Genomic DNA, 23,894 nt, shown 5'->3' on the forward strand with positions numbered 1-23,894 from the left:
CTCCCTTTAATTCTTTGTTAGCAATATAAAAAAAATTACACATATATATATATGTGTATATATACATATATATTTGTTTTCGTAGATCTACACGTACATACATACATATATATATAGGCTGAAAACAGGAAATAAAGATTTGCCCCATGTTTGGGGCCTAGCAAGGTAATCTAAAGAGTTAACATTTGAAACATATCTTCCCTTGCAGAAAAAAAAAAAGCTAACAGAGCGAGAGAGACCTTGTGGCTTAGAGGCAAATAACACTGCCTCATATGCAATCAGCCCATGGTTCGAATCTCAGAAGGGTATGGCTGGCTGATGACGACTAATAAGTCAGAAATGCATTTCAGTTTCCCTTTAATTCTTTGTTAGTAATTTACACACACATATATATATATATATATATATATATATATATATATATATATATATATATATATATATATATATATATATACACTGCTCAAAAAAATAAAGGAAACACTTAAACAACACAATGTACTGTATTTAATAGTAGGATATCTTATCTTGTGTTCCCTTTATTTTTTTGAGCAGTACACACACACACACACACACTATAGATATAAATATAGATATAGATGATATAGATTCTTGGCCAGGAAGTATCAACTAAATTGAATAAGTGAATGAATCCCAAGTATTGTTAATTGATGTATGATTGCTGTTTTTTTAAAAATATGCAATTAGTGTTGGACAAGAACATCAGAGAATTGTTTTCAAGTTTTACTCAATCATAGAACTTCATAGGTTTTCTGTTGGAAAAATATTATGCATGCTGCCTTGATCTCCTAAAGGAAAAGTGAGATCTAAACTGAATAAATCATTTTCATAAGGTTACTGTCAGGCCCCCCAAACCCTTTTCTTTACCTTGCATATATACTCTACTTTTGGGGCCTGCCATTCTGCTGGGGGGAGGGGGAGCTTTGCATTAGTTTGGGATAACTTTCACTTTCTACTCTCTCCTGCTGCCTCCATCCTTTTGAGAAAGGAATGTGTCTCCCTTATCATGGAGACGGTTGCAAAGAAATGAAACCAGAGAAGACCTTGAGATGTGTGCCAACTGTGCCAGTTACCCACTCTTCAGACCACCTGTGGATTGGCTGCATTTCAAATGAACATTATGACTTTGGTGAGAGGGGGAATATTGCTTGCTTAACTATACCGTTTTGGCCGGCTTTTCCCCAGATCTTGCCTTGACTTTCCTACTGCCACTGACTCCTAATAAAAGTATCCTTTTGAGACTATGCCATTTTCAAGAGTTCTGCTTTCTTGGGTGGTTAGTTGAAGTGGGTCCTTACATAAGGCAAGATCTGCATAGTACTCAGCCCGGAGAAGCTGCTACCCTACCGGGGGAGTCACAAACAAAATCTACATGGAGGAGTTCCAGGCAGAGAAATGGTCTGAAGATCTCCTCTGCCTAAAAGCAGATGAAAGCCTCTCCAGGCACCTGGAGGAAGCTGGACCTTTTGGTGAAGAAGACCGAGCCAGATGGTCACTTGGGGTCGGCAAGAAGGAAGGATGGGAAGAAAATCCCCCAAAGTTACCCTGACACGAGGAGGAGGAAAAAAGAAGGCAAAGAAATAGAATCCAGAGCCTGCCCCTCCTGATAAAGATGGAGAGAAAGAGGAGCTGAAAGCAAGGCCAATGGAAGTTGTGATGGAGTATGTGAAAAAGACCTTTGATGAATTTAAGATGCAGTTGAAATGAAGCCATGAGTCAGAGGAGGAATCAGAGGAGGATGAGCCAGAGGTTTGTGAGATGGCAGCGGCTGGAGCCCAAGAGGCAGCACAGCAGTGGGGTTGTCCATCTCAAGGAGCCAGAGGCAAAGCACCTCAGCCAGTCGAGGTGCAATTAATCCCAATTGAGGTGAAGTTTGATGGAGACCCGAAGCGACTGGGTGTGTTCACCTACATGCAAATCTATGGGAGAACACTACCTACTGATGTCGAGAAAGTTCGAGTGATCACTCTGGAGCTAGAAGGTGGATAGCAGCTGACTTGATACACCTGAATTGAGAAATTTCAACCATTTTATGGCTGCACTCCACAGACGCTTCGAAGACCAGCTGGCCGATAAGAGAGCCTGGGAGTGGATTAAGACAGTGAAGCAAGGGAGAAGACCAGTTGCTGAGTATACTGAGGAGTACAGAGAGTTGGCCAGTCACCAGCGCTGGCCAGAGGACATCCTGGTAAGCTGTTTCCAGGATGGACTCAATGAAGAGCTGTACAATGCCTGTGTAGCCCACGTAGCCCCAGGACGGCTGTATGACTGGTGCCTGCTAGCTGAGGAAGTGGAAATTGATCAACGCAAGCATCAGCACTGGCTGGTGAGATCAAGCTTTAAGCCACAGACCGAGAAGCAAGGGGAGACCACCCAATATTCACCTGCCCCACCTCGCAGCACTTCCTGCTTCAAATGTGACAAGGAAGGACATCTAGCCATGGATTGCCACAGCAAGACACCTGCCAAGAAAGGGGATCATCTGCTGGCCGGGAGACCTCCGAGAACCCCATCACGCCCAAAGGAGAATGCTATGAGGTCCAAGGAAACTGTAGAACTCCCCTGAGATTGCAATCGAGAGGGTCGAGCTCTGGGTCCACGCCATGACGATCCAAGAGCAGTAGAAGATGACTATGAGGATGGCTCTTTGGTGAGTGCACCAATAGACCCCATTACAGTGCCCCTAGAACTGTTCATACCAGGCACTGGGAGGACAATGAAATTAGCAGCCTTACTGGACTTGGGGTGCACTCATTGTACGATTAGCCCAGAATTGGTGGGGGAAGTGCAAATTCCCCTCAGGAGACTAAAAAACCCAATCACTTTTTGCCAACTGGATAGTTCAGTTGCAGGGGGGGGGGTGCCTGCCAGTTTTGTTACCAGACCATTACACATTGACCTGAGTGGCCACACAGAGACTTTAGCGCTTATTGTGGCTCCAAGTATCGAGTGGCCATTAGTTTTGGGGCTGGCTTGGCTAAAGAAATGGAACCCCATGATCAATTGGAGGGAAGGATAGTTGAGATTCCTGCAGGTAGGAGTCCCGCCCATTCCTAAAGAAATTGGTGGGAGATGAGGATTACGTCGTGATTTTGCCTCAGCTCTCAGTGAGTCAGATTTGCAAAGCCTTCCAATGGAATACAGAGATTTAGCTGAAACATTCAGTGAACAGAGGGCGGATGAATGCCCCCCTCACCAACCCCACAGACTGTGCTATTGAGATCATTCCAGGGGTGAAATTACCAAAGCCAAAAATGTATTCAATGACTCACAGGGAGCTAACTGAACTGGACAAATTTATCAAAAAGAACTTAGAGCAAGGTTTTATTGAGCCAGCCAGACCTTGGGTGGCAGCTCCTGTTTTATTCAGAAAAAAGAAAGATGTCTATCTTCGTCTCTGCATTGATAGAAGTCTGAACGTATCCATTACCTTTAATGAAGGACATGTTAGCGCATCTATCAAAAGGATTTTTTTTTCCAAAACTGGATTTGAGAGAGGCTTATTAACGCATAAGAATAAAGAAAGGGGATGAGTGGAAAGCTGCTTTCAATTGCCCATTGGGTTTCTACCAGTTTAAAGTTCTCCCGTTTGGATTACAAGGGGCCCCTGCAGTATTCATGCAGCTGATCAACAAAGTCCTACGTGATCATCTGTATAAGGGGGTCTTAGTTTATCTGGATGATATCATTATTTACACCGAAACCAAAGATGAACTCATTAAACTGGTCAGAGCAGTACTGAAAAAACTGTGCTCTGCTAAACTATATGCCAAGCTGTCAAAGTGTGAATTTCACAAAGATCACATAGATTACCTGGGTTATCACATATCAAATGAAGGAATAGAGATGGACCCTGAGAAGATGAGGGCAGTCTTGGACTGGGCTCCCCCCAAAACCAGGAAACAGTTGCAAAGTTTCCTAGGATTTGCAAACTTCTATAGGCAATTCATCCCATCGTTTGAACAAATTGCCCTCCCAATCACAAACTTACTGAAAACAAGAGGGGGAGACAAGCCTAAGCCCAGTCAACCATTGAAATGGACATATGAATGCCAAGCAGCTTTTGAAAACTTAAGAGACTTTTTTCTTTTTTTATGTAATATGTTTTTATTAATTTTTAACATGATGACCTTAATATTCGGTAAACAGTGTGTTGTCTGAGTTTACATTTAAAAAACATTTGCTAACAATTGGTTTCTATGATCTATAATCCACATAAAAGCTTTACTTGATTTCCTCTTCTTCCCATAATGTTCTCTTTTACCAACCTTAAGTTAATACAATTCTTATTGTTTTGATAGATAACAATTGAGTATAATTTTTTTTCTAATATTTCCACAAATAATAATCACATCGATATAATATTTCTTTTCTATCTAGTCATTCTGGTTGCCTCATCATAGATCGCATTTACAGTTCTTGCTTACATTTGTTTTTCCCACAATATTCAACACATTCTTACTGGTTAAGATTTTCTCAAAGTTAATTACATTTAAATATTTGAATCTGTTTTTTCTCATGTAAACCATCCCATCTTTTACCTTACCTAAGGAATAAATAAGACTAACAAAAGAGAAAAAAAGAAAAATAGTAAAGAAGGATAAAAAAATGGTATACTACTGAAAGTCCATGTTTCTCTTAAGCTAATACATATTTATTTCCGAACTTTTTCCATTCTTTTTTACCATAATAAAGAATATATCTAATCTTTAAATATTCCATTTAATAAATCTAGTAATCTAGTCTTTTAACTCTTATTCAAAACATTTTTTTCAATCCATTGTAATTTTCTTAAAATCATTCACATTTAAATGTCTAAAATATGTCCTTATTTATAAGCCACTCTAACTCTTTTATATTACTCATATCAAGAAATAAGAGAAGAAAAGAGAAGAAAGAGAGAGTACTATGTTATTTGAGGGACTCCTCCCTCTTAAAGTAAAAATCATATCCAAAATCTTTCTATTACTTTAACCATATTCAAACGGGTGTTTCTTTTTAAAATATTCTCTCTGATAAGTCCCATCACCTATTTTCTTAATTTTCACTTTGGCCTTCTTCTTTTGCCCAATATCCTTAATCAATATATTCTGCTGAATCAAAAAGTCTTTCCATATTCTTGTAGGTGTCTGTTGAAAATCTTTTTCTTTCTTTTTCTCTCTGTATCTCTTATCATTTTTTGTCTCTCCAGTTCTAGTGGTGTTCCTGATGATGGGCTTTACTAACCTGGAGGCATTTCCTGGAAGGTAATAAAATACCATTCCAGATGTGGACTGATCATAAGAACCTCAAAGCTTTGAAAACTCCCAGAAAACTCTCCCCTAAGGAAGCACGGTGGTCCCAGCATTTTCATCATTTAAATTTTATCATTCACTACTTCCCTGGGGGATAAAACGTCATTATCCAGACTTCCACAATACAACAGCAAGAAAGCAGAAGTGGCCAAGCCATTTCTACAACCTCACCAATTAGCGGCCCCTGTAATCACCAGGGCCCAATCAAAACCAGTAGGTTCATTTGAAAAGACTCTATTACAGGAGTTCAAAACATCCTTAGAAACTGATGAATGATATTGCAACCATAATAACCTGTGTGCATTAAAAGATGGTTTGGCATGGATTGGGGAGAAACTTTATGTCCCAACAGCATTGAACTTAAAGTAATGCAAGCTGGTCATGATTCAAAGACCTCTGGGCATTTTGGTTTTGTAAAAACCTTACATCTTATTAAAAGACAATTCTGGTGGCCTGCATTAAAAAAGGACATGGAAAGCTGCCCCACTTGTGCTGCAGAAAAAAGATGACAAGGGAAACCCCCTGCGGTGGGTAGCCAGATCATCAGCACCCTGGAGAGAGATCTCTATGGATTTCATTGTGGAACTGCCTGAAAGTGCAGGCAATATTGTAATTTGGGTTGTAACTAATTTGCTTCCAAACAAGTTCACTTCATCCCATGCCTTAAGATTCCTATTCTTTATCTTGCATATATACTCTACTTTTGGGGCCTGCCATTCTGCTGGGGTGAGGGGAAGCTTTGCATTAGCCTGGGATAACTTTTGCTTTCTACTCTCTCCTCCTGCCACCATCCTTTTGAGAAAGGAATGTGTCTCACTTATCAGGGAGACGTTGCAAAGAAACAAAACTGGAGAAGACCTTGAAATGTGCGCCAACTGTGCCAGTTACCTGTTCTTCAGACTACCTGTAGATTGGCTGGATTTCAAATGGACATTATGACTTTGGTGAGAGGGGGGAATATTGCTTGCTTAACTATACCATTTTGGCTGGCTTTTCCCCAGATCTTGCCTTGACTTTCCTACTGCCACTGAAAGAGCTGCAGATGTTATCTCAGAACCATTGCACCACATCTTTCAAAAATCCTGGAGTACCGGGGAAGTACTTGAGGACTGATGTGGTTCCCATCTTCAAGAAAAGGGGGGGGGAACGGACCCAGGAAACTACAGACCAAACAGTTTAACATGGATATCTGGGAAGATCCTACAAAAGATAATCAAAAAACAGATCTGTGAAGAACTAAAAGCAAACAAAGTTATAACTAGTTGCCAGCACGAGTTTGTTAAAAACAGATCATGCCAAACCAAACTTATTTCATTCTTCAACAAAAAGACTAAACTAATATACTGTGGATGACTTCAGTAAGGTATTTGATAAAGGAGACCACAACTTACTCCTTGGTAAGCTAGAAAAAGGTAGAATAGACATCACCACCAGATGGATGTGTAGTAGGCTGGCAAACCATACTCAGCAAGTAGTCCTCAATGGCATTACATCCACATGGAGAGAAGTAAGCAGTGGGGTACCACAAGGTTTCATCTTAGGCCCACTACTCTTCAATATCTTCATCAATGACTTAGATGAGGGAATTGAAGGGAAACTCATCAAATTTCTATTCTATTCTATTCTATTCTATTCTATTCTATTCTATTCTATTCTGTCCAACCCCCTGCTCAGGCAGAAAACTCTATACCATTTCAGACAAATGGCTGTCCAGTCTCTTCTTAAAAACTTCCAGTGTTGGAGCATTCACTGCTGCTGGAGGCAGTTTGTTTCACTGATTAATTGTTCTAACTGTCAGGAAATTTCTCCTTAGTTCTAGGTTGCTTCTCTCTTTGGTTAGTTCATCCATTGCTTCTTGTCCTGCCTTCAGGTGCTTTGAAGAATAGCCCGACTCCCTCTTCTTTGTGGCAACCCCTGAGATATTGAAACACTGCTGTCATGTCACCTCTCATCCTTCTCTTCATTAAACTAGACATATCCAATTCCAACAACCGTACCTTATACTATGTTTTAGCCTCCAGTCCCTTTTTTAAGGTTAATAAAAACACACAAACACACACATGGTACCAGGAAAATTCAGTATCCCACAGGTACAAGTGATATCAAGATAGCATTGCCTAATATTTGTTTTCATACAAGGATTTCTGCTCTTTTGACTTGTGGAATATTTGACATGTTGAAAACATTTTTATCAGCAATTTTACAAAATAACTGCTGGTCAATGAAACATTTTTCATTGAAACCTCAGCAGAATTGTTTATAAATAAAGGAATCTCTCAGAAGATAGCTAAAAATGCTTAGAAAAATAAAAACTCTTAAAGATTAAGTTTCAGATTTGCTCTCGAAAATCATAACAAAATACTTATTTCAAAGAAAGCAAGCCAGTGCTATTCCAAGAAATGAACATGTACCTAACCTATAAGAGGAGCAGAACATCTTTCTCTATTACCCAAAGCTACTTCGGACAAAAAATGTGCTCCTGATGAAAACTAAAATATGGGTAAAATACACAATATTTCCCTCCCCGGCACCAATATACATGCTTAGGTATACTCCAACCATACATCCATTTCAAAAGACAAACCAGCAAGGCAATGTGGTTAAGGCAAACTGCCTTCATCACCCACCTCTCTCGTCCAGGAACTCTTCACTATCATCTTCTCGCCTACCTTTTTTTAAAACATGGTTTGGGCATTTCACACTAAAAATCCTGGACTATAGCCATTTCTCACTGTTATTTTCCAATATTGTCTATGGATGTTATTTACTGAGATGCTGCTGGCCTATATGCTAGTTTCACAGTTAATTCATTTAACAACACTTTAAAGAATCAGACTTGAGAAGAAAAGAACTAAGGAACAGACATTTGATGACAAAACTGAAACTAAAAGACTATTACAAGAATCTAAATTTTCTTTATCATAATGGCTTTTTGAAAAAAAAGTTTTATATTTGCAGCATCTAATACTTTCTCTCTCATGTAGCGCTTTTCTGAATCTATAGTTACAGATGGTTTCCTGCCACTGAATAAGAATGAGTAATCTGAATGGAACAAATGTAATTAATTATGCACTTAAGTGATGAGCCAGGAACAATTCCCAAAATCCAATGTTTTTAACATCTGTTCCAATGAATTTACTTCGTTAGAAAATTCTCCCTATTTTGTGATAGCAATAATAGTTCTGGATATTGCAAAGGAACTCTGGGCAATAGAAAGTTAGAGTAAATATTGAATTACAATAACTTAATACGTAATAAGTAACATTATTTCAGTTTGTCGCTTCTTTGTTTTGTTCTTTGGTACATAGCTAAAATAAAGTATACAGGGAGTGCAGAATTATTAGGCAAATGAGTATTTTGACCACATCATCCTCTTTATGCATGTTGTCTTACTCCAAGCTGTATAGGCTCGAAAGCCTACTACCAATTAAGCATATTAGGTGATGTGCATCTCTGTAATGAGAAGGGGTGTGGTCTAATGACATCAACACCCTGTATCAGGTGTGCATAATTATTAGGCAACTTCCTTTCCTTTGGCAAAATGGGTCAAAAGAAGGACTTGACAGGCTCAGAAAAGTCAAAAATAGTGAGATATCTTGCAGAGGGATGCAGCACTCTTAAAATTGCAAAGCTTCTGAAGCGTGATCATCGAACAATCAAGCGTTTCATTCAAAATAGTCAACAGGGTCGCAAGAAGCGTGTGGAGAAACCAAGGCGCAAAATAACTGCCCATGAACTGAGAAAAGTCAAGCGTGCAGCTGCCAAGATGCCACTTGCCACCAGTTTGGCCATATTTCAGAGCTGCAACATCACTGGAGTGCCCAAAAGCACAAGGTGTGCAATACTCAGAGACATGGCCAAGGTAAGAAAGGCTGAAAGACGACCACCACTGAACAAGACACACAAGCTGAAACGTCAAGACTGGGCCAAGAAATATCTCAAGACTGATTTTTCTAAGGTTTTATGGACTGATGAAATGAGAGTGAGTCTTGATGGGCCAGATGGATGGGCCCGTGGCTGGATTGGTAAAGGGCAGAGAGCTCCAGTCCGACTCAGACGCCAACAAGGTGGAGGTGGAGTACTGGTTTGGGCTGGTATCATCAAAGATGAGCTTGTGGGGCCTTTTCGGGTTGAGGATGGAGTCAAGCTCAACTCCCAGTCCTACTGCCAGTTTCTGGAAGACACCTTCTTCAAGCAGTGGTACAGGAAGAAGTCTGCATCCTTCAAGAAAAACATGATTTTCATGCAGCACAATGCTCCATCACACGCGTCCAAGTACTCCACAGCGTGGCTGGCAAGAAAGGGTATAAAAGAAGGAAATCTAATGACATGGCCTCCTTGTTCACCTGATCTGAACCCCATTGAGAACCTGTGGTCCATCATCAAATGTGAGATTTACAAGGAGGGAAAACAGTACACCTCTCTGAACAGTGTCTGGGAGGCTGTGGTTGCTGCTGCACGCAATGTTGATGGTGAACAGATCAAAACACTGACAGAATCCATGGATGGCAGGCTTTTGAGTGTCCTTGCAAAGAAAGGTGGCTATATTGGTCACTGATTTGTTTTTGTTATGTTTTTGAATGTCAGAAATGTATATTTGTGAATGTTGAGATGTTATATTGGTTTCACTGGTAAAAATAAATAATTGAAATGGGTATATATTTGTTTTTTGTTAAGTTGCCTAATAATTATGCACAGTAATAGTCACCTGCACACACAGATATCCCCCTAAAATAGCTATAACTAAAAACAAACTAAAAACTACTTCCAAAAATATTCAGCTTTGATATTAATGAGTTTTTTGGGTTCATTGAGAACATGGTTGTTGTTCAATAATAAAATTAATCCTCAAAAATACAACTTGCCTAATAATTCTGCACTCCCTGTACTTCCATTTTTATTACATTTCTATATTGGTGAGTATGAAAATTAGAAATGTTCAGTGTCAGTGGCTGATAAAGTAAAACTGATGTACTGTTGAAAAGAAATGCACCTACAGTATCTGGGAGTAAATTGTATTGAATTGCTAGAGTGGGACCTATTTTAATATGAATGTAAATCCAACTAAGCAAACAATTTAGGGTAAAAAGTGGGTGCTCTGTGTGAATGAGGGAGAGAGACACAGAAATGGATTGTTTGGATGTATTTTAAGAAATGTCTCCAACGTGCTACATCCAAATGTATAGTTTTCCAGTCCCATATAATTCTCAGCTATAATTTCAGCATATATAGCATTGTGGCAAGTATTCTAGACAGACTCAGCTTTAGGAACACCAGTCCAAACTATTACCATACACAGAAAGTACAATGCAGTGATAAAATATTGAATGTGCAATTGCAAATTCATTCCTACTTTTTAATTTCCAGGGTGTTTTGTATATTTATAGTAGATATTATAGCATATTAGCATTTCCCCAGGATAGTATACTACACATTTATCTTAAATGAATCAATAAGAGATGTTGTTGCAGCAATGGGAACTAATTCTAAATAATTTTTGGCTTTTATAATTTATTCTAATAATAATTAAAGAAGACTGATACATTATTGTTGAGTACCTTTTAATTTTCATGGAATATGGAGAACTGTTTCATAATATTAATCTTTATTTTACGCTTCCTGGGTACATTCAGAAAGAAGTAAGTACAATATTAGTTCTACTAATTAAAATACAGTTTGACCATATTGCCTCAAGTGCTTAAAAATTAATTACTTATTAGCAAACTGATTAATTTTGTTTGAAATGCCTTTTATATTACAAAGTAGGGTGGCACAGGATTTCTACCCCAAAGCCATAAAACATAAGCCATATTTGCTTCAGTTGTTGGCTTACTGTTGAGAGAACAGTTTGGGTAAAAGGGTAAATCAGGAAAACATAAACTCAGAGACAGAACTATTTTGGGTATTTAAAATCAGACCACACCTCTTATGTAAATGTACAGTTGTTTTTGCATTTTACTATAAGTTCTGGTATTGTAATATATTGTCCTTGTAGTTTTTATGCATTTTGCTCTCTTTTTCAAGCAGAGTCCCCTATTTTGTTGTTGATTTCCTCCTCTTCTGTTAGTTTTTGGGTTGTCAGTTCATCAAATGAGGTCAGAGTCTCATTTGGTGAGTTTATGCTGTCAGATTTGTCCTTAAATCTGGCTTTCATTTGTTCGGTCATTGCCAGGATTGTTTCATGTATAAAAGTAAGGTTCTACATTTAGGTAAGTATAGGGGGTACCTTGCTCAATAGTAGTAACTGTGAGAGGGATCTCGGAGTCCTAGTGGACAATCACTTAAATTTGAGCCAGCAGTGTGCTGCATCTGCCAAAAAAGCCAACACAGTCCTAGACTGCATTAACATGCCTGTTTTTCTACAATCAAGTTTAAAACAGTCAGAAATGTAATTTGAATTCCTTTGTCTGCAATTTGTATATCTGCATGTTATCAGCAAGCAAAAAATAAGAAAATATTTCCGAATTCCTTCTGTTTGCATCCTACATGTGCATGTTGTTTACAAGCAAGGCTCAGTCAAAAAGGCGCTTCGGAAAAGTGCATGCCTGCAATTAAAATCCTGTGAACTCTTGTTTCTTTCTGTCTCCCTGTGGAGACCAGCAAAAAGGCCAGTTAAAATCTTACTGCCTCTCTGCCAGCGAGTTTTAGAGTGGCTGTACATGCTAATGAACTTTTACTAAGTTGTGCCTTGAATATTTTTAATTGCAAAGGACTGTGTTTGTAAGCTTGAGTTTTGTGAAATCAAGATGTAACATTAGAATTTCCTGTCTGTCTTCTCCAAAAAATTGCCTCCCACCTAAATTGAGAAAGTTCAGAGATTTACTGTTGCAAACAATTTGTTTCAGAGCTGAATCTTTACTCAAAGAGGAGAAAAGTTTTTTAGTTTGCTAACTCTTTCTTCTAAAGGCTGCTGAGAGGTCATAAAAAGGGGCTATTAAGCAATTAATTGCCTTGGTAACCAGCTCTTGGTTGCTGCTCAGTCAAAGAGACCCCCACCCTTGGAATCCTGGAGACAAAAGGTGGGGAGTGTGCTGCCACCACGTGGCTGTTTTGGAGTAATTACAGCGTGGGCAGTCAGACCCTCCTACCCTATGATGTATTTCCTCTTCCTTTCCCTTTCTGGGATGGACTTCCTCCTCCTTTGCCCCTGGAGAGAATCCCATCCTCCATTATCCAGCTAACATGTGACAACAGCAGATGTGCAGATGCTGGGAATATTACCATTTTCTGACCTTGGAGATACCTTGGAAATATCTTGGAAATGCTGTACAATCGTAATCTTAATGCACCCCACCTGCTGTATTCGACTCTACATGCAATAAAGGTATTTCTATATGATAAAAGGTGTTTCCACGAGTTCAAACTGTCTGAAGAGAGCTGTTAATGTTAAGGAAATCTGCTTATCTAGACCATAGAGGTCTTATCAAGAGATTAATTAATGTACAATGGCTTGGATTCAGAATAAGCATCCTCCAAGGAAGAAAGACCGGACGGCGGGGGAGCGTCCTTCTTGCATGTCCTCTGGCGCCGCACGCACAAACTGGAAGCCTGAAATAGTCTTTTCTAAGTCCTCTTAGCGTATAAATTATAAATCCACTTTTGATACTATTTCTATCTTGTTAAATAAAATTTCTTCTACATTTGTCAGTTCTTCAAGAACATATTTTGTTGTTGTTGTTGTTAGTTGCGAAGTCGGTCTGACCCATCGTGACCCTATGGACAATGTTCCTCCAGGCCTTCCTGTCCTCTATCATCTTCTGGAGTCCATTTAAGCTCACGCCTACTGCTTCAGTGACTCCATCCAGCCACCTCATTCTCTGTCGTCCCCTTCTTCTATTGCCCTCAATCTTTTGGATATTTTGGACATAGTTTATTCATAGAAACAGACATCATTATTGACACTGTTGATATTGTAGCTACTATTTTCTGATTTAATTCTTCAAAAGTCTCCAACATTTTCATTGTTAGTACATTTTGAAACATTTTGCAGGTTTATAAATCTTTCCTCTCTTTGGTCCTCTTTAGTATCCAGCTTTTTAAATCATGAAATAATTATCTTTGTTTTGTCTTGCAAAAACTACCGTATTTTCCGACGTATAAGACGACTTTTTAACCCATGAAAATCACCTCAAAAGTTGGGGGGTCGTCTTATACGCCCAGTCGCCTTATACGCCGGAAAATCAGTGGGTGGCGTCTGGCGGGAGCCGGCAGGGCAGTCCTGCGCATGCGCACTCTCCCCGGCTGCTCCTTAGCAGCTGGGGAGTGCGCGCGTGTGCAGGACTTCCCTGCCGGCTCCCGTCCGACGCTCTTCCCTCTTGAGGCAGCTGCTGCCCCAAGAGGGAAGAGCCGGCAGCTGCCTCAAGAGGGAAGAGCGTGGAGCCGGCAGGGAAGTCCTGCGTGCACGTGCGTTTGCAGGACTTCCCTGCCGGCTCGCTGTTCCCTCTTGAGGCAGCAGCTACCTCAAGAGGGAAGAGCGTGGAGCCGGCAGGGAAGTCCTGCGTGCGCGTGCGTTTGCAGGACTTCCCTGCCGGCTCCACGCTCTTCCCTGTTGAGGCAGCAGCTGCCTCAAGAGGGAAGAGCGTCGGACGGGAGCCAGCAGGGAAGTCCTGCACACGCACGCACACGCAGGACTTCCCTGCCGGCTCACTCTTCCCTCTTGAGGCAAAATCTCAGTATTTTTTTAAAAAATTGGCTTATTAAAACTTGGAGTACTTTTTGAAGTTCTTTAGCAAAGGAACATGGGTATCCATAGGGGCAGATGGCAGATCAATGTCACAACTGCAGTCCTATCCCTTCAGTATGCCTGGAGAAAATGGGTGGAGCTTCTATTGCAACCATACACCCACAATCATGTATACTTTGACACATCCACTTGGATGTTGCTGCAAAGAGGAGAAAAGGCAATTAGAAACCCTTACTCTCTAATAAACACATCCAATAATTAAACTAGCTAGTAAAACTATCTCAAAAGTTCAGTCTAATAGTTCAGGTAAAAGCAATCTGAAACAAATAAAGTTTCAAAGGCTCTTTAAAGAAGTTAGTTCTTCATACCTATCCTATTTTTCAAGATAAGCCTCAGGAAATGCAACTCAACCTTGATGCTAAATAGAATTCTTTACAGTATATCTTTCTCCAGTTGCCTCTAACTATGTTCCAAATATGTTCTGGCAACATTTTTTCTGTGCTCTCTTTCTCTTAAGTTGATAGTATCAATGGCCACCTCAAAATGTCACACATTACTCCACCATGTCAGGAGTGAAGAGAGATAGTAAGATTCGGTATGTAGGATTAAAATGGAGTTTCTGGGCTGTTTCAGGCTGATGCAGGGAGGACACTTCCCTCCGGTTCCAATCAGGCTTATCCCCGCTATTCTGTTATTGTCTCCTAATCTAGGATTAGACACAGTAGCTTATTAATAACAGAATAAGTTGGAAGGGACCTTGGGAGATCTTCTAGTCCAACCTCCTGCACAACCAGGAGACGCTATACCATCACAGACAAGTGGTTATCCAGTCTCTTCTTAAAAGCCTCCACTGACAGAGCTTCCAGGCCTCTATTCATCTTTGGAAAGAGTGCAGAAAAGAGGAACAGAGTCTCTACATCTTTTTTATAATATGGTGCCCAAAACTGAATGCAGTATTCTAAGTGTAGTCTTACTAAGGCTTTATAAAGTGGTACTAATACTTCACATGATCTTGATTCTATCCATCTGTTAATGCAACCTAAGATTGGATTGGCTTTTGGGGCAGCTGCAGCACACTGTTGGCTCATATTTAAGTGATTGTCCACTAGGACCCCAAGATCCCTCTCACAGTTACTGCTATTGAACCAGGTTTCACCTAATCTGTACCTATCAATTTGATTTTTTCCTTCCTAAGTGTAAAACCTTACTTTTCTCTACATATGAAACATGGAGTCACCCTACTCTGGTCATCACTTTCCCCAAGATTTGCAAGGCACTCCTTCTGTAGTGGTTAAAACCTGGCTGTTCCAACAGGCAATATTGATGATCAGGTTCAGACGTTGTTCCTTCTTGTAGTGGTGCTAAATCTATTATATTATGTCTTGGCATTTAAGTACAACTGATCTGATTGGTTGTTATAGTTATTGATCTTGGCAAAGCATGGTTTTAATCCTGCTTATAAAGATACTGTGTATACATCTCATGGACTTGGTAACAATTGCAGGGTCATAAAAGTCTTGTAAACAGACAAATAGCAAAGCAAAACAATACAAAGCAATGGTACAACCATGAAGTGGTGTGAGAATGAAATATCACAAAAGGCCAAAATAACATGTGTGAGAGGCACAAGAAAAGGCCTAGAGAAAATGGATAGATTCCTGCAAATAGATCTGCTCTATTCTTGCTTTACTTCAGAGATTGGCAGATGTTTTTTCCAAAGGTTGCAGGTACTGGAGACATGATCATCTAGCAATGAAAAAGAGGCTGCGGGCGGAGCTGCCCCGCCCTGCGCCGAATGGGAGAAGTTCAAGGCCTGGGGGGGGAAGCAGGAGGGTCTCCGGCCGTGGCGGGGTGGCGGCTGCCCTCTGGCGCTGCCTGCCGCCCGGGAAACGCTGTGCCTCGGGGGCCGGCAGAAGCACGGGAGCAGCGGGAGGGCCGGCGGGGCCAGTCGGGCCTTCGCCTCCTCTGCGATGGACAGGGAGGGCAGGGCATGTAAGTATTTTCCGGCGTATAAGACAAAAAAACTTGAAAAACTTCTTAAAAGTAGGGGGTCGTCTTATACGCCGGGTCGTCTTATATGCCGGAAAATACGGTAAAATGCAATCTATTTACCACAAGAAGTTTTGTTTTTATAATTAATTCCTAATGCTTTTATTTGCTGGTGATGACCATAATTATATTTTGTTACAGTCACCAACCAGCAAATAAAAGAATTGGGAATTAATTATATTCCAAAATTTTATTGTAAAAATTTTTATTATTCCAATTTTATCTGGACCCTTAGTCCTTTTCAAATTTTCTAAGATGTAAATCTTATTTAGCTTTTTGTTCTTTATTTCGCATTCTTTACTTACTTTAGCTTATGATTAAATTTTTCTTTAATTCAGGATTGAAGGTTGACTGATGTGGCATTTTCAAACTTGTCTGAAAGTCTCTAATAGCTTAGAAATAGTTAATGAGCAATTTCTAAAAGTGATTAAAAAGTGAGATTTGCAAACTTAGCATCCTTTAAAAGTCTCTACCACATTTGCGAGCAAAATGTCTAATTCTATTACGTCCTTGTGCTCAGACCTGCAGAAAATCACTATCCTGTGATCTTCTCATGAAGAGCAGCCATCTGGAGCACATGTGGGTGATGTCCAGTCCTCTCTTTATCCAGAGAGAAGGTCTCTGTTGTGGCCATTGGCTCTTCAGTTCTCCATATGTTCTGGCAAATCTCAGCTTGCCAAATCCAAAAAACCTTTCTTGTTTGTCTACTTATTGTAGTTTGCAAAAACAAATTTCCAACTGCAAAAACTGTGAATTGTGTATGTGATTGGAAAAGCTCTAGTGGTAGTTAGCAAAGTACATTTTTATGTAGTGATCTTGTTCTAGCCGTAGTGGTGAATTGATTGCTGTTGCTATTTTTTATTAAAAAGTATTCTTAATAGTTGTTTTCATTGTTTGCAATTTGAATTTTTTTAATTGATTTTAAGTCATCTAATCAATAGATTTTCTCCATGACAATCTACCCTAACCTGGTTCTTCAGGTTATCAAGTGGTGCATATTGGGACCATGAGTCCACTTTGTTTTGGTTGTCCTGTTCTTCTTTTTCCTTCCACTCTGTCAGTATGAGAACCTTCTGTAGAGAGCTAGGACTTTGCATAATGTGTCCAAAGTAAGATCATTTGAGCCTATTCATTTGTGCCTTGTTGAGATATCTGGGTTAATTTGTTGGATAATCTACTTGTTTGTTTCTTGGCTGTCCATTTATATTCTTAGGAGTTTTCTACAACAAAAGATTTGAAAACCATCAGTACTATTGCTATCTTGCTTTTTCAAAGTATAATTTCAATATATTAATTAACAATTATCCCATAGGTATGCCAACAGAGTATAGTATTACATCTACCATAGGACAAAATTTTAAAATGGGCTTATTTTGACTAAGCCTAACATTAACTCTCTTGTTAATGTCAGTTTTGTTGAATTGGAACACAGCTTACTTTAATAGTTCCTGTCAGCACTGTGGCAATGGATATCCATGCTCTGACAACTGAGATTCAGCAGCCATTTTACCTTTGTTTTTAATGTGCCTTTTCTGTTCTTTTAGAGTTCTGATGTAAAAGGGGGGGTGGGGTAAATGCTTGAGAGTTTAGCTAGCCATAACAATGCGGAAGTGTGGGAATTCAAGGACATTGATAAGCTTTTGGCGGGCTGAGGAGCCAGAGAGAAAAGCCCACGTCTTGTGCTAATTGGGGAATGTGATTTATGACAGATTTTGTGGGGTGGGAATTGCAACTTGTTACTTTGTATCTGGGGGGAGGGAATCTCAGTCTTGGGCTCCACTATGTGCCAATACTTTGTTTCCTGAATAAAATGTTCTTTGAGGAAGAAATTCTTGCCTTGAAGTTCTTTTAATTGGTTCCATCTATTGGGATCATGACAGTTCCATGAGTATAATTCTTTAATTTTGAAATCAGAACACAATTGTTTGTTTATTTCCTGTAAGTAGAGCCCGTATTAGTCATTGTAGTTCTTATTTTGATTACTAGAAAAATAATTTCAGGAAAATGTCTGTGGAAATTCTCAGTCATCGAGGTCATGGCTGTCCCAAAGGTGCTTTTTCAAGAGGCAATTAGACTTCCTTGTTTTTCTTTGAAGATGTCTCGCTTCACTTGAACACAGCCTGTGATCAACAGTAAAGGGACACAGGGCAGAAAACATCCTGCAGCCTCAACAGCTCTCTAAAAGAATGCAAATGACCAGCTGTCCGCAAGGAATATAAATCCTTCCATACCCCACCATCCAGTCAGAGCTGAAGAAGCTTCTTGGATGAGAAGTGAAATGTCTTCAAAGAAAAACAAGAGAGTCCAGTTGCCTCTTGAAAAAGCACCTTTGGGACAAATTCAGGGAAATTTTAATTTGGAAATAAAATATTTTGAGACAAGATTATATTTATGCTAAGGATTTTTTCTCATAGTCTTTCATCTTATTCAGTATTTTTACTGTTGTCTGATATGTATTACATTCGTATCAGGACTACATTCACACAAAATGCTACAATATGCAAAATATTCTGAATGTTGAGTCACAGTTGTCACGCAAGTCATTAAGAATAGTATATAAACCATAGTGATTGGAGTGGTATAATACATAAAACCACATGCTATAATCATTGTTATTTCCTTGATTTGTCCTCAACAGAAATTTTCAATAAGTATTAAGATACTAAGAAGGGAAAAGGTAGCAGTAAAACACCGAGAACTCCACTTATCTTTCTCTGGAACCAGCAGGATTAAAAAACTTTATATTCTAAAGCAGTATTTCTCAAACTTGGCAACTGGCTGGAAATTCTGGAGCCAGAATCTACACATCTTAAAGCTGCCAAGTTTGGGAAACACTGCAGAATCGGTCACTGGGACCAGAGGTTTTGTTTTCCAAGCTTTCAGACTTGTGCGAAACACTGTTTTAAATAGCAATAGCACTTAGACTTATATACTGCTTCAGAGTGCTTTATTGTCCTCTCTAAGCAGTTTACAGAGTCAGCATATTTCTCCCAACAATCTGGGTCTTCATTTGGATCCTCAGAATGAAGGAAGGCTAAATCAACCTTGAAGCGAACTGCTGACAGTCTCCATTGTTAGCCTGCAATACTGCATTCTAACCACTGCACCACCACAGCTCTTAAACGATAAAGTGGCTTTGTAGATTTATCCTACTGTAAAAAATATTAAAACAATTTCTTAATATCAAATTCATTGGATGAAGATAGAGTCAATTCAGCCAACCACATCATTTATGGACTATTATTTTCTATGATTAATATTCTATATTTTGGTAATTTATCACATGGTTACAGAATGAAGTTCTTATTCCTCTTGAGGTAATTAACATGCCTTCCAAAGGAAGACAGATGATGAAATGAGTACTGTATAAATTACCCTAAGGACTGAATCAAGCCAAAGCTAAGTATTTTTAAGCACCATTGATTTCAATGAGTGAGTTAGTTGATTTAATTCTTGCATCAATATGAACAGATCTGAAAAAAAAACATAATGCTGATTGCTTTTGCAGTAAGAAATAGATAGCTGGGAAACTTTATGTAAAAATTGGATTCTTAAATTATTTATTCTTTTCTGTTTAGTGACAGTTATAGTGACATGAGTGAAGACAATTTTCCAGAAAAAGAAACATGTTCAGGAGTGCAAGAAAAGCATAAAGAAGACAGGTAAGCCTATTCCATTCTCCCCACCTCTCAAAGCAGAGACTTGCTCCAGAATTTTCCTCAAGGCAGCAGAAGAAGGAGAAATTTCCTGACAGTGAGAACAATTAATCAGTGGAAAGGGTTGCCTTCAGAACTTGTGGTTATTCCATCGCTGGAGATTTTAAGAAAAAATTGGACAGCCATTTGTCTGAAAAGGTATAGGGTCTCCTGCTTGAGCAGGGGGTTGGACTATCTTCAAGGTCTTTTCCTACTCTGTTATTTTGTTATTTCTAAATATATTATTTATCAATTCTGTTAATTTAAATACCCCTTCCACTAAACACAAAAACACATTTAATTTATGTCTAATTTCACTCTCCAATGTCATGTTAAACACGGCTACTGATTTATGCCTTAACCCAGAGAAGATATTAATTATTCCTAAGCAGGAACGTTATAATCACTCACTTTTAGATTGTTTCAGCAAAGAAAAGCAGAATATAAATACGATAAACAAGCATTTCTTGTCAAATCAGTGTAGTTTTTTTGTTACAGAACCATATTTTCCAATTTCTAAAATCCAAATTGTCCGTTTGAGGTAAAGTTAGAGAAATGTTCATGATTTGGGGAAATCAAATTGCTAAAAAGATGTCTTAAAGCTTAAGGTACTAATGTTATCCCTTTAACCTCTGGTAGTTTAGAAAACATAGATCCTCCTAAGTTGTCCTTATTGAAGATGATGTCACAATGTCTACTAGTCTCCCACGGGGCCCCTAATAAATACAGTCACCATGTATTAACAGATGACCCTCTCTGCTTTAAGTATTTATGTTTGTCTGCTTTTTTTTTGTCTGTTGGGGAAGTGCACAGTCCAAATATGTTTCTATTCCAGTCTATTCTATCAGTACATTTAAGATGGTAGAAACAAATTTTCTGGCCTCCTCCATATGCTGTTTGGGACAGCATCTCTGACCAATATGAACCTCCCTTCCCCTTTCCTCTCCCCTCCCTTCTCTCCAAATGACACCTGCTTTGTTTATAGACAGAGCAATCAGTTAGACAGTATTCCAAAGTACCCTCCCTTTTATTTCAGTACACTAAAAATGTACTGATAGAACATATTTTTCTGTTTTAATTTTGATGCAGTCAGCTGGCTGACTTATAGATTTCTAAAAAGGAAATTTCAAAAATAATTTATGTTTAATTCAGTGGAAGTAGAATTGCATTAATACACACACGTACACATAGAATTTATTTTCCCCTATGTTCCTCTTGTCTTCTTTCAGACTCAGGTAGACTGCAAATCTCTACAAGTCTACTCCTAAGCAATCCCTATTGATTCAACAATAATGTATATAGAACTGAAACTCAAAAGTATTTTGTAGATGTTGCCCTATATTTTTTAGGTTTTAAGAGGCACAGGTATTTTCACAACTTTGTAATTTCTATCTAGAATTGTTCTTGCTGCTGCGTTTCACATCCTGTCATATTGAAATCACAACATGAAAGCAGCCTAAATAGTTGCCTATTCCCTATGTCAGCAATAGGAAAAGTCAAATGATTCCTACAGTTGAAATGAATCTGTCATATTTAGAAGTGTGAATAAAGGGTCTGGCAGAGAATGTCTAATGACAGAATTTCTCTTCCAATGTTTCTCTTTCATTTCAAGGACAAAAGTTTTAATTATGGGCCAACTATAGAAATATTAATTGCACATGCAGAGGAGGAGTTGCATAATCATCATTTTTAAACCTTCTTCTCTTTTTGACAAGATAATAAAAACAAGCAGAAGAAAAAAGCATAACTGAGAAGGCCATTCCAAAGAAGAAAAACTGGTTAAGTTGGAGAAGATATGCATCTGCCTCCTACTGAAGGTCCCCTTATGTTCTTGAGAATGTTTCTGCTGTCTCAATGAACAACCAGTTCCATTTCAACATTATCACTCTCTCTAAACTGCATAAAGTCCACCTCATGCTGCCTCATCATTTCAAGTGAATTTGTTAGCTTTGTGCTACTGTTCGGTGGTAAGGAGGGTGTCAGAATTCTATATTTCTGGATCATTTAAAACATGTCTTTCAGCCTATTTTTATGCTGCAGTTAGAAGGACATTTGATGCACTATAACTTTTTTCTTAAGTAATGCTTATTATATATGTTATTATGTGCATATTTCTGTAAATATTTCTTCCTAGACAGAGTTAATGTTGATTGGGGTAATGATGCAGGGATCCAAGATAATAAGCTGACAAAGAAAGTTTGGCTTAAGAACCAGTCTTCACTACAAATTCAGCCCCAGTCCTCTGATGTGTGCAGGGAATAATGAGAAATAAAAATAAATATAAATCTGTCTAGTCTGTTTACTTGGTCTTCTTGTTTCACACTTACCCAGACTGCTATAAGATTTAAAAAGAGTCTGCCTTTTCTATGGACAAGATAAGCCAACCTATAACATAACCCTGTATTTCATTTCTTAGTTTTTGGTCACTTTCCTTTTTCAGTGGAAGAAAAAGTCCTTTCTTTTTAAGAATCTAAATGGCTGGAAGGAAAAGCAATTACTTTTTTGAAGGCGGGAAATATGTAAGAAACTTTGAATAAAGATAAAAAAGATAAGAAATGTGTGTTGTTTTCATCCATCCAGGTTTCCTAAAAGTCTAGAAAGAAACAATTACTTTAAAAAAGTGCTTTGGGCATATTCCTCTAGCCATTTCCATATATATATTTTGCAGAAAAGATTGGTGCATATTACTTGTATGCAGTATTATATTTTCTGTCAATGTATCTACTGCACTAAAGCGGAACCATTGCCTCGTTAATAATTTGCACTGTTTCTTTAGAGACTTTAAGTCTCTAGCCTGACTATGGCAATAGGCTTTTACGGCATTTTCTTCAAAAGGAAAAAAAATCACTTCCCAGACTAAAAAACAATATGTTTTATTTTTTCATGTTAAAAGAGAGTTTTTCAGAACAGACATTTGACAAGGATATCCTCTAATTTGGAGTTTTTAAATGATTTTCCATTATTCAAGTAATATCTTTGTTAATATTGAGATCTACAGATGTCCCCCACCCCCACAGAAAGATTACAGGTTAAAAATATATACTCTGTGTAATTATTTAAATGATGCTGGTATAATGTTGCCTTGAAAGTTAATTGATATTGTTAGATGATTGCATCTCATTGAATTATGAAGATTACCATGTAAAGCAATGGCCCCCAACCTTTGGGGCACCAGGGACCACATCTGTGGAGGTTTTTCAGTGGATGCAGGAGGCATGGTTTCATGTGCTGCCTGCATCCTGTGAAGGGGGCTTTGCTTGTTTGTGCGGCCCAGTTTGTGCCATGCTGCGGCCCGGTGCCGGTCCATGGCCTGGAGGTTGGGGAACCCTGATGTAAGTACACCAGGGGTTTTTTAGGTATATTTTGTTAAGTCCAAACTGGATATGAAAATGCATTAAAAAGTGAAGCTAAAAAAATGTATTGTTCTTTTATATTCAACTGTGGGTTAGTAGAAAAACATAAAGCTGATGTTTTCTCATTTTTATGATTCATTTTATATAAATGAGTTTACCTGAAGAAAAAAGAGTGAAATATAGAAGCCTCAAGTTTTAGGATGCAATTAAATTCTTAAGTTAATAATTGCCTTTTCCATATGACCCATTCTCTCCCTCTCCCCCTCCCCCCCCTCTCTCCCAGTTATTGGCAACTGAAGAGTAAATTGCTCAATTCAAGAAATAATCAAGCCATCTTGAAGCTTTTCAATCTTTTCAAGATGCTTCTCCAAGTGGCCCAATTTAGAAACTGTCCAGGTGTTATCATGAAGATAACATAAATATAGAAGAGGAACCTTCTAAATCAGGAGTCTCCAACCCTTTGTCTGTGGACCAGTACTGGGCCATGGCATGTCAGCAACCGGTCTGCACAAACAAGCAAAGCCCATCCGTGGGATGCAGGCAGCACACAAAACCACCCCCCCACCGGTCTGCAAAAAAACCTCTCTCCATGTAACTGGTCCCTGGTGCCCAAAAGGTTGAGGACCTCATTTTGTCACAGTACTTTTTATGATACCCATAAGGGGAAGCAATTCTTGTTTCCAAGTTCAGAATTAAAACTGACAGAATTACTGCCACCGAAATTTTTGTGTAGGTGAAAAATATATCAGTTTAGCCCATGCTACCAAACGGAAATTGCTAGCCAAAACTGCAAATTGCC

General features: G+C 38.8%; 1 protein-coding gene across 5 annotated transcripts in view; it reads left to right on the plus strand.

Annotated features, from left to right (window-relative positions):
* CTPS2 (CTP synthase 2) overlaps nt 1-23,205 on the plus strand; it is a 135,679-nt gene extending 112,474 nt beyond the window's left edge. For all 5 annotated transcript variants that reach the window (XM_083362949.1, XM_083362947.1, XM_083362948.1 and 2 more), the window contains 2 exons: nt 19,626-19,709; nt 21,458-23,205. In XM_083362949.1, the coding sequence (XP_083219075.1) occupies nt 19,626-19,709; nt 21,458-21,461 (88 nt within the window). In that variant the 3' untranslated portion in view covers nt 21,462-23,205. The remainder of the gene's footprint in view (nt 1-19,625; nt 19,710-21,457) is intronic.
* Nucleotides 23,206-23,894: the final 689 nt, after the last annotated feature.

This window comes from Vipera ursinii (genome assembly GCF_947247035.1).
Source record: "Vipera ursinii genome assembly, chromosome: 4".
Taxonomy (NCBI): domain Eukaryota; kingdom Metazoa; phylum Chordata; class Lepidosauria; order Squamata; family Viperidae; genus Vipera; species Vipera ursinii.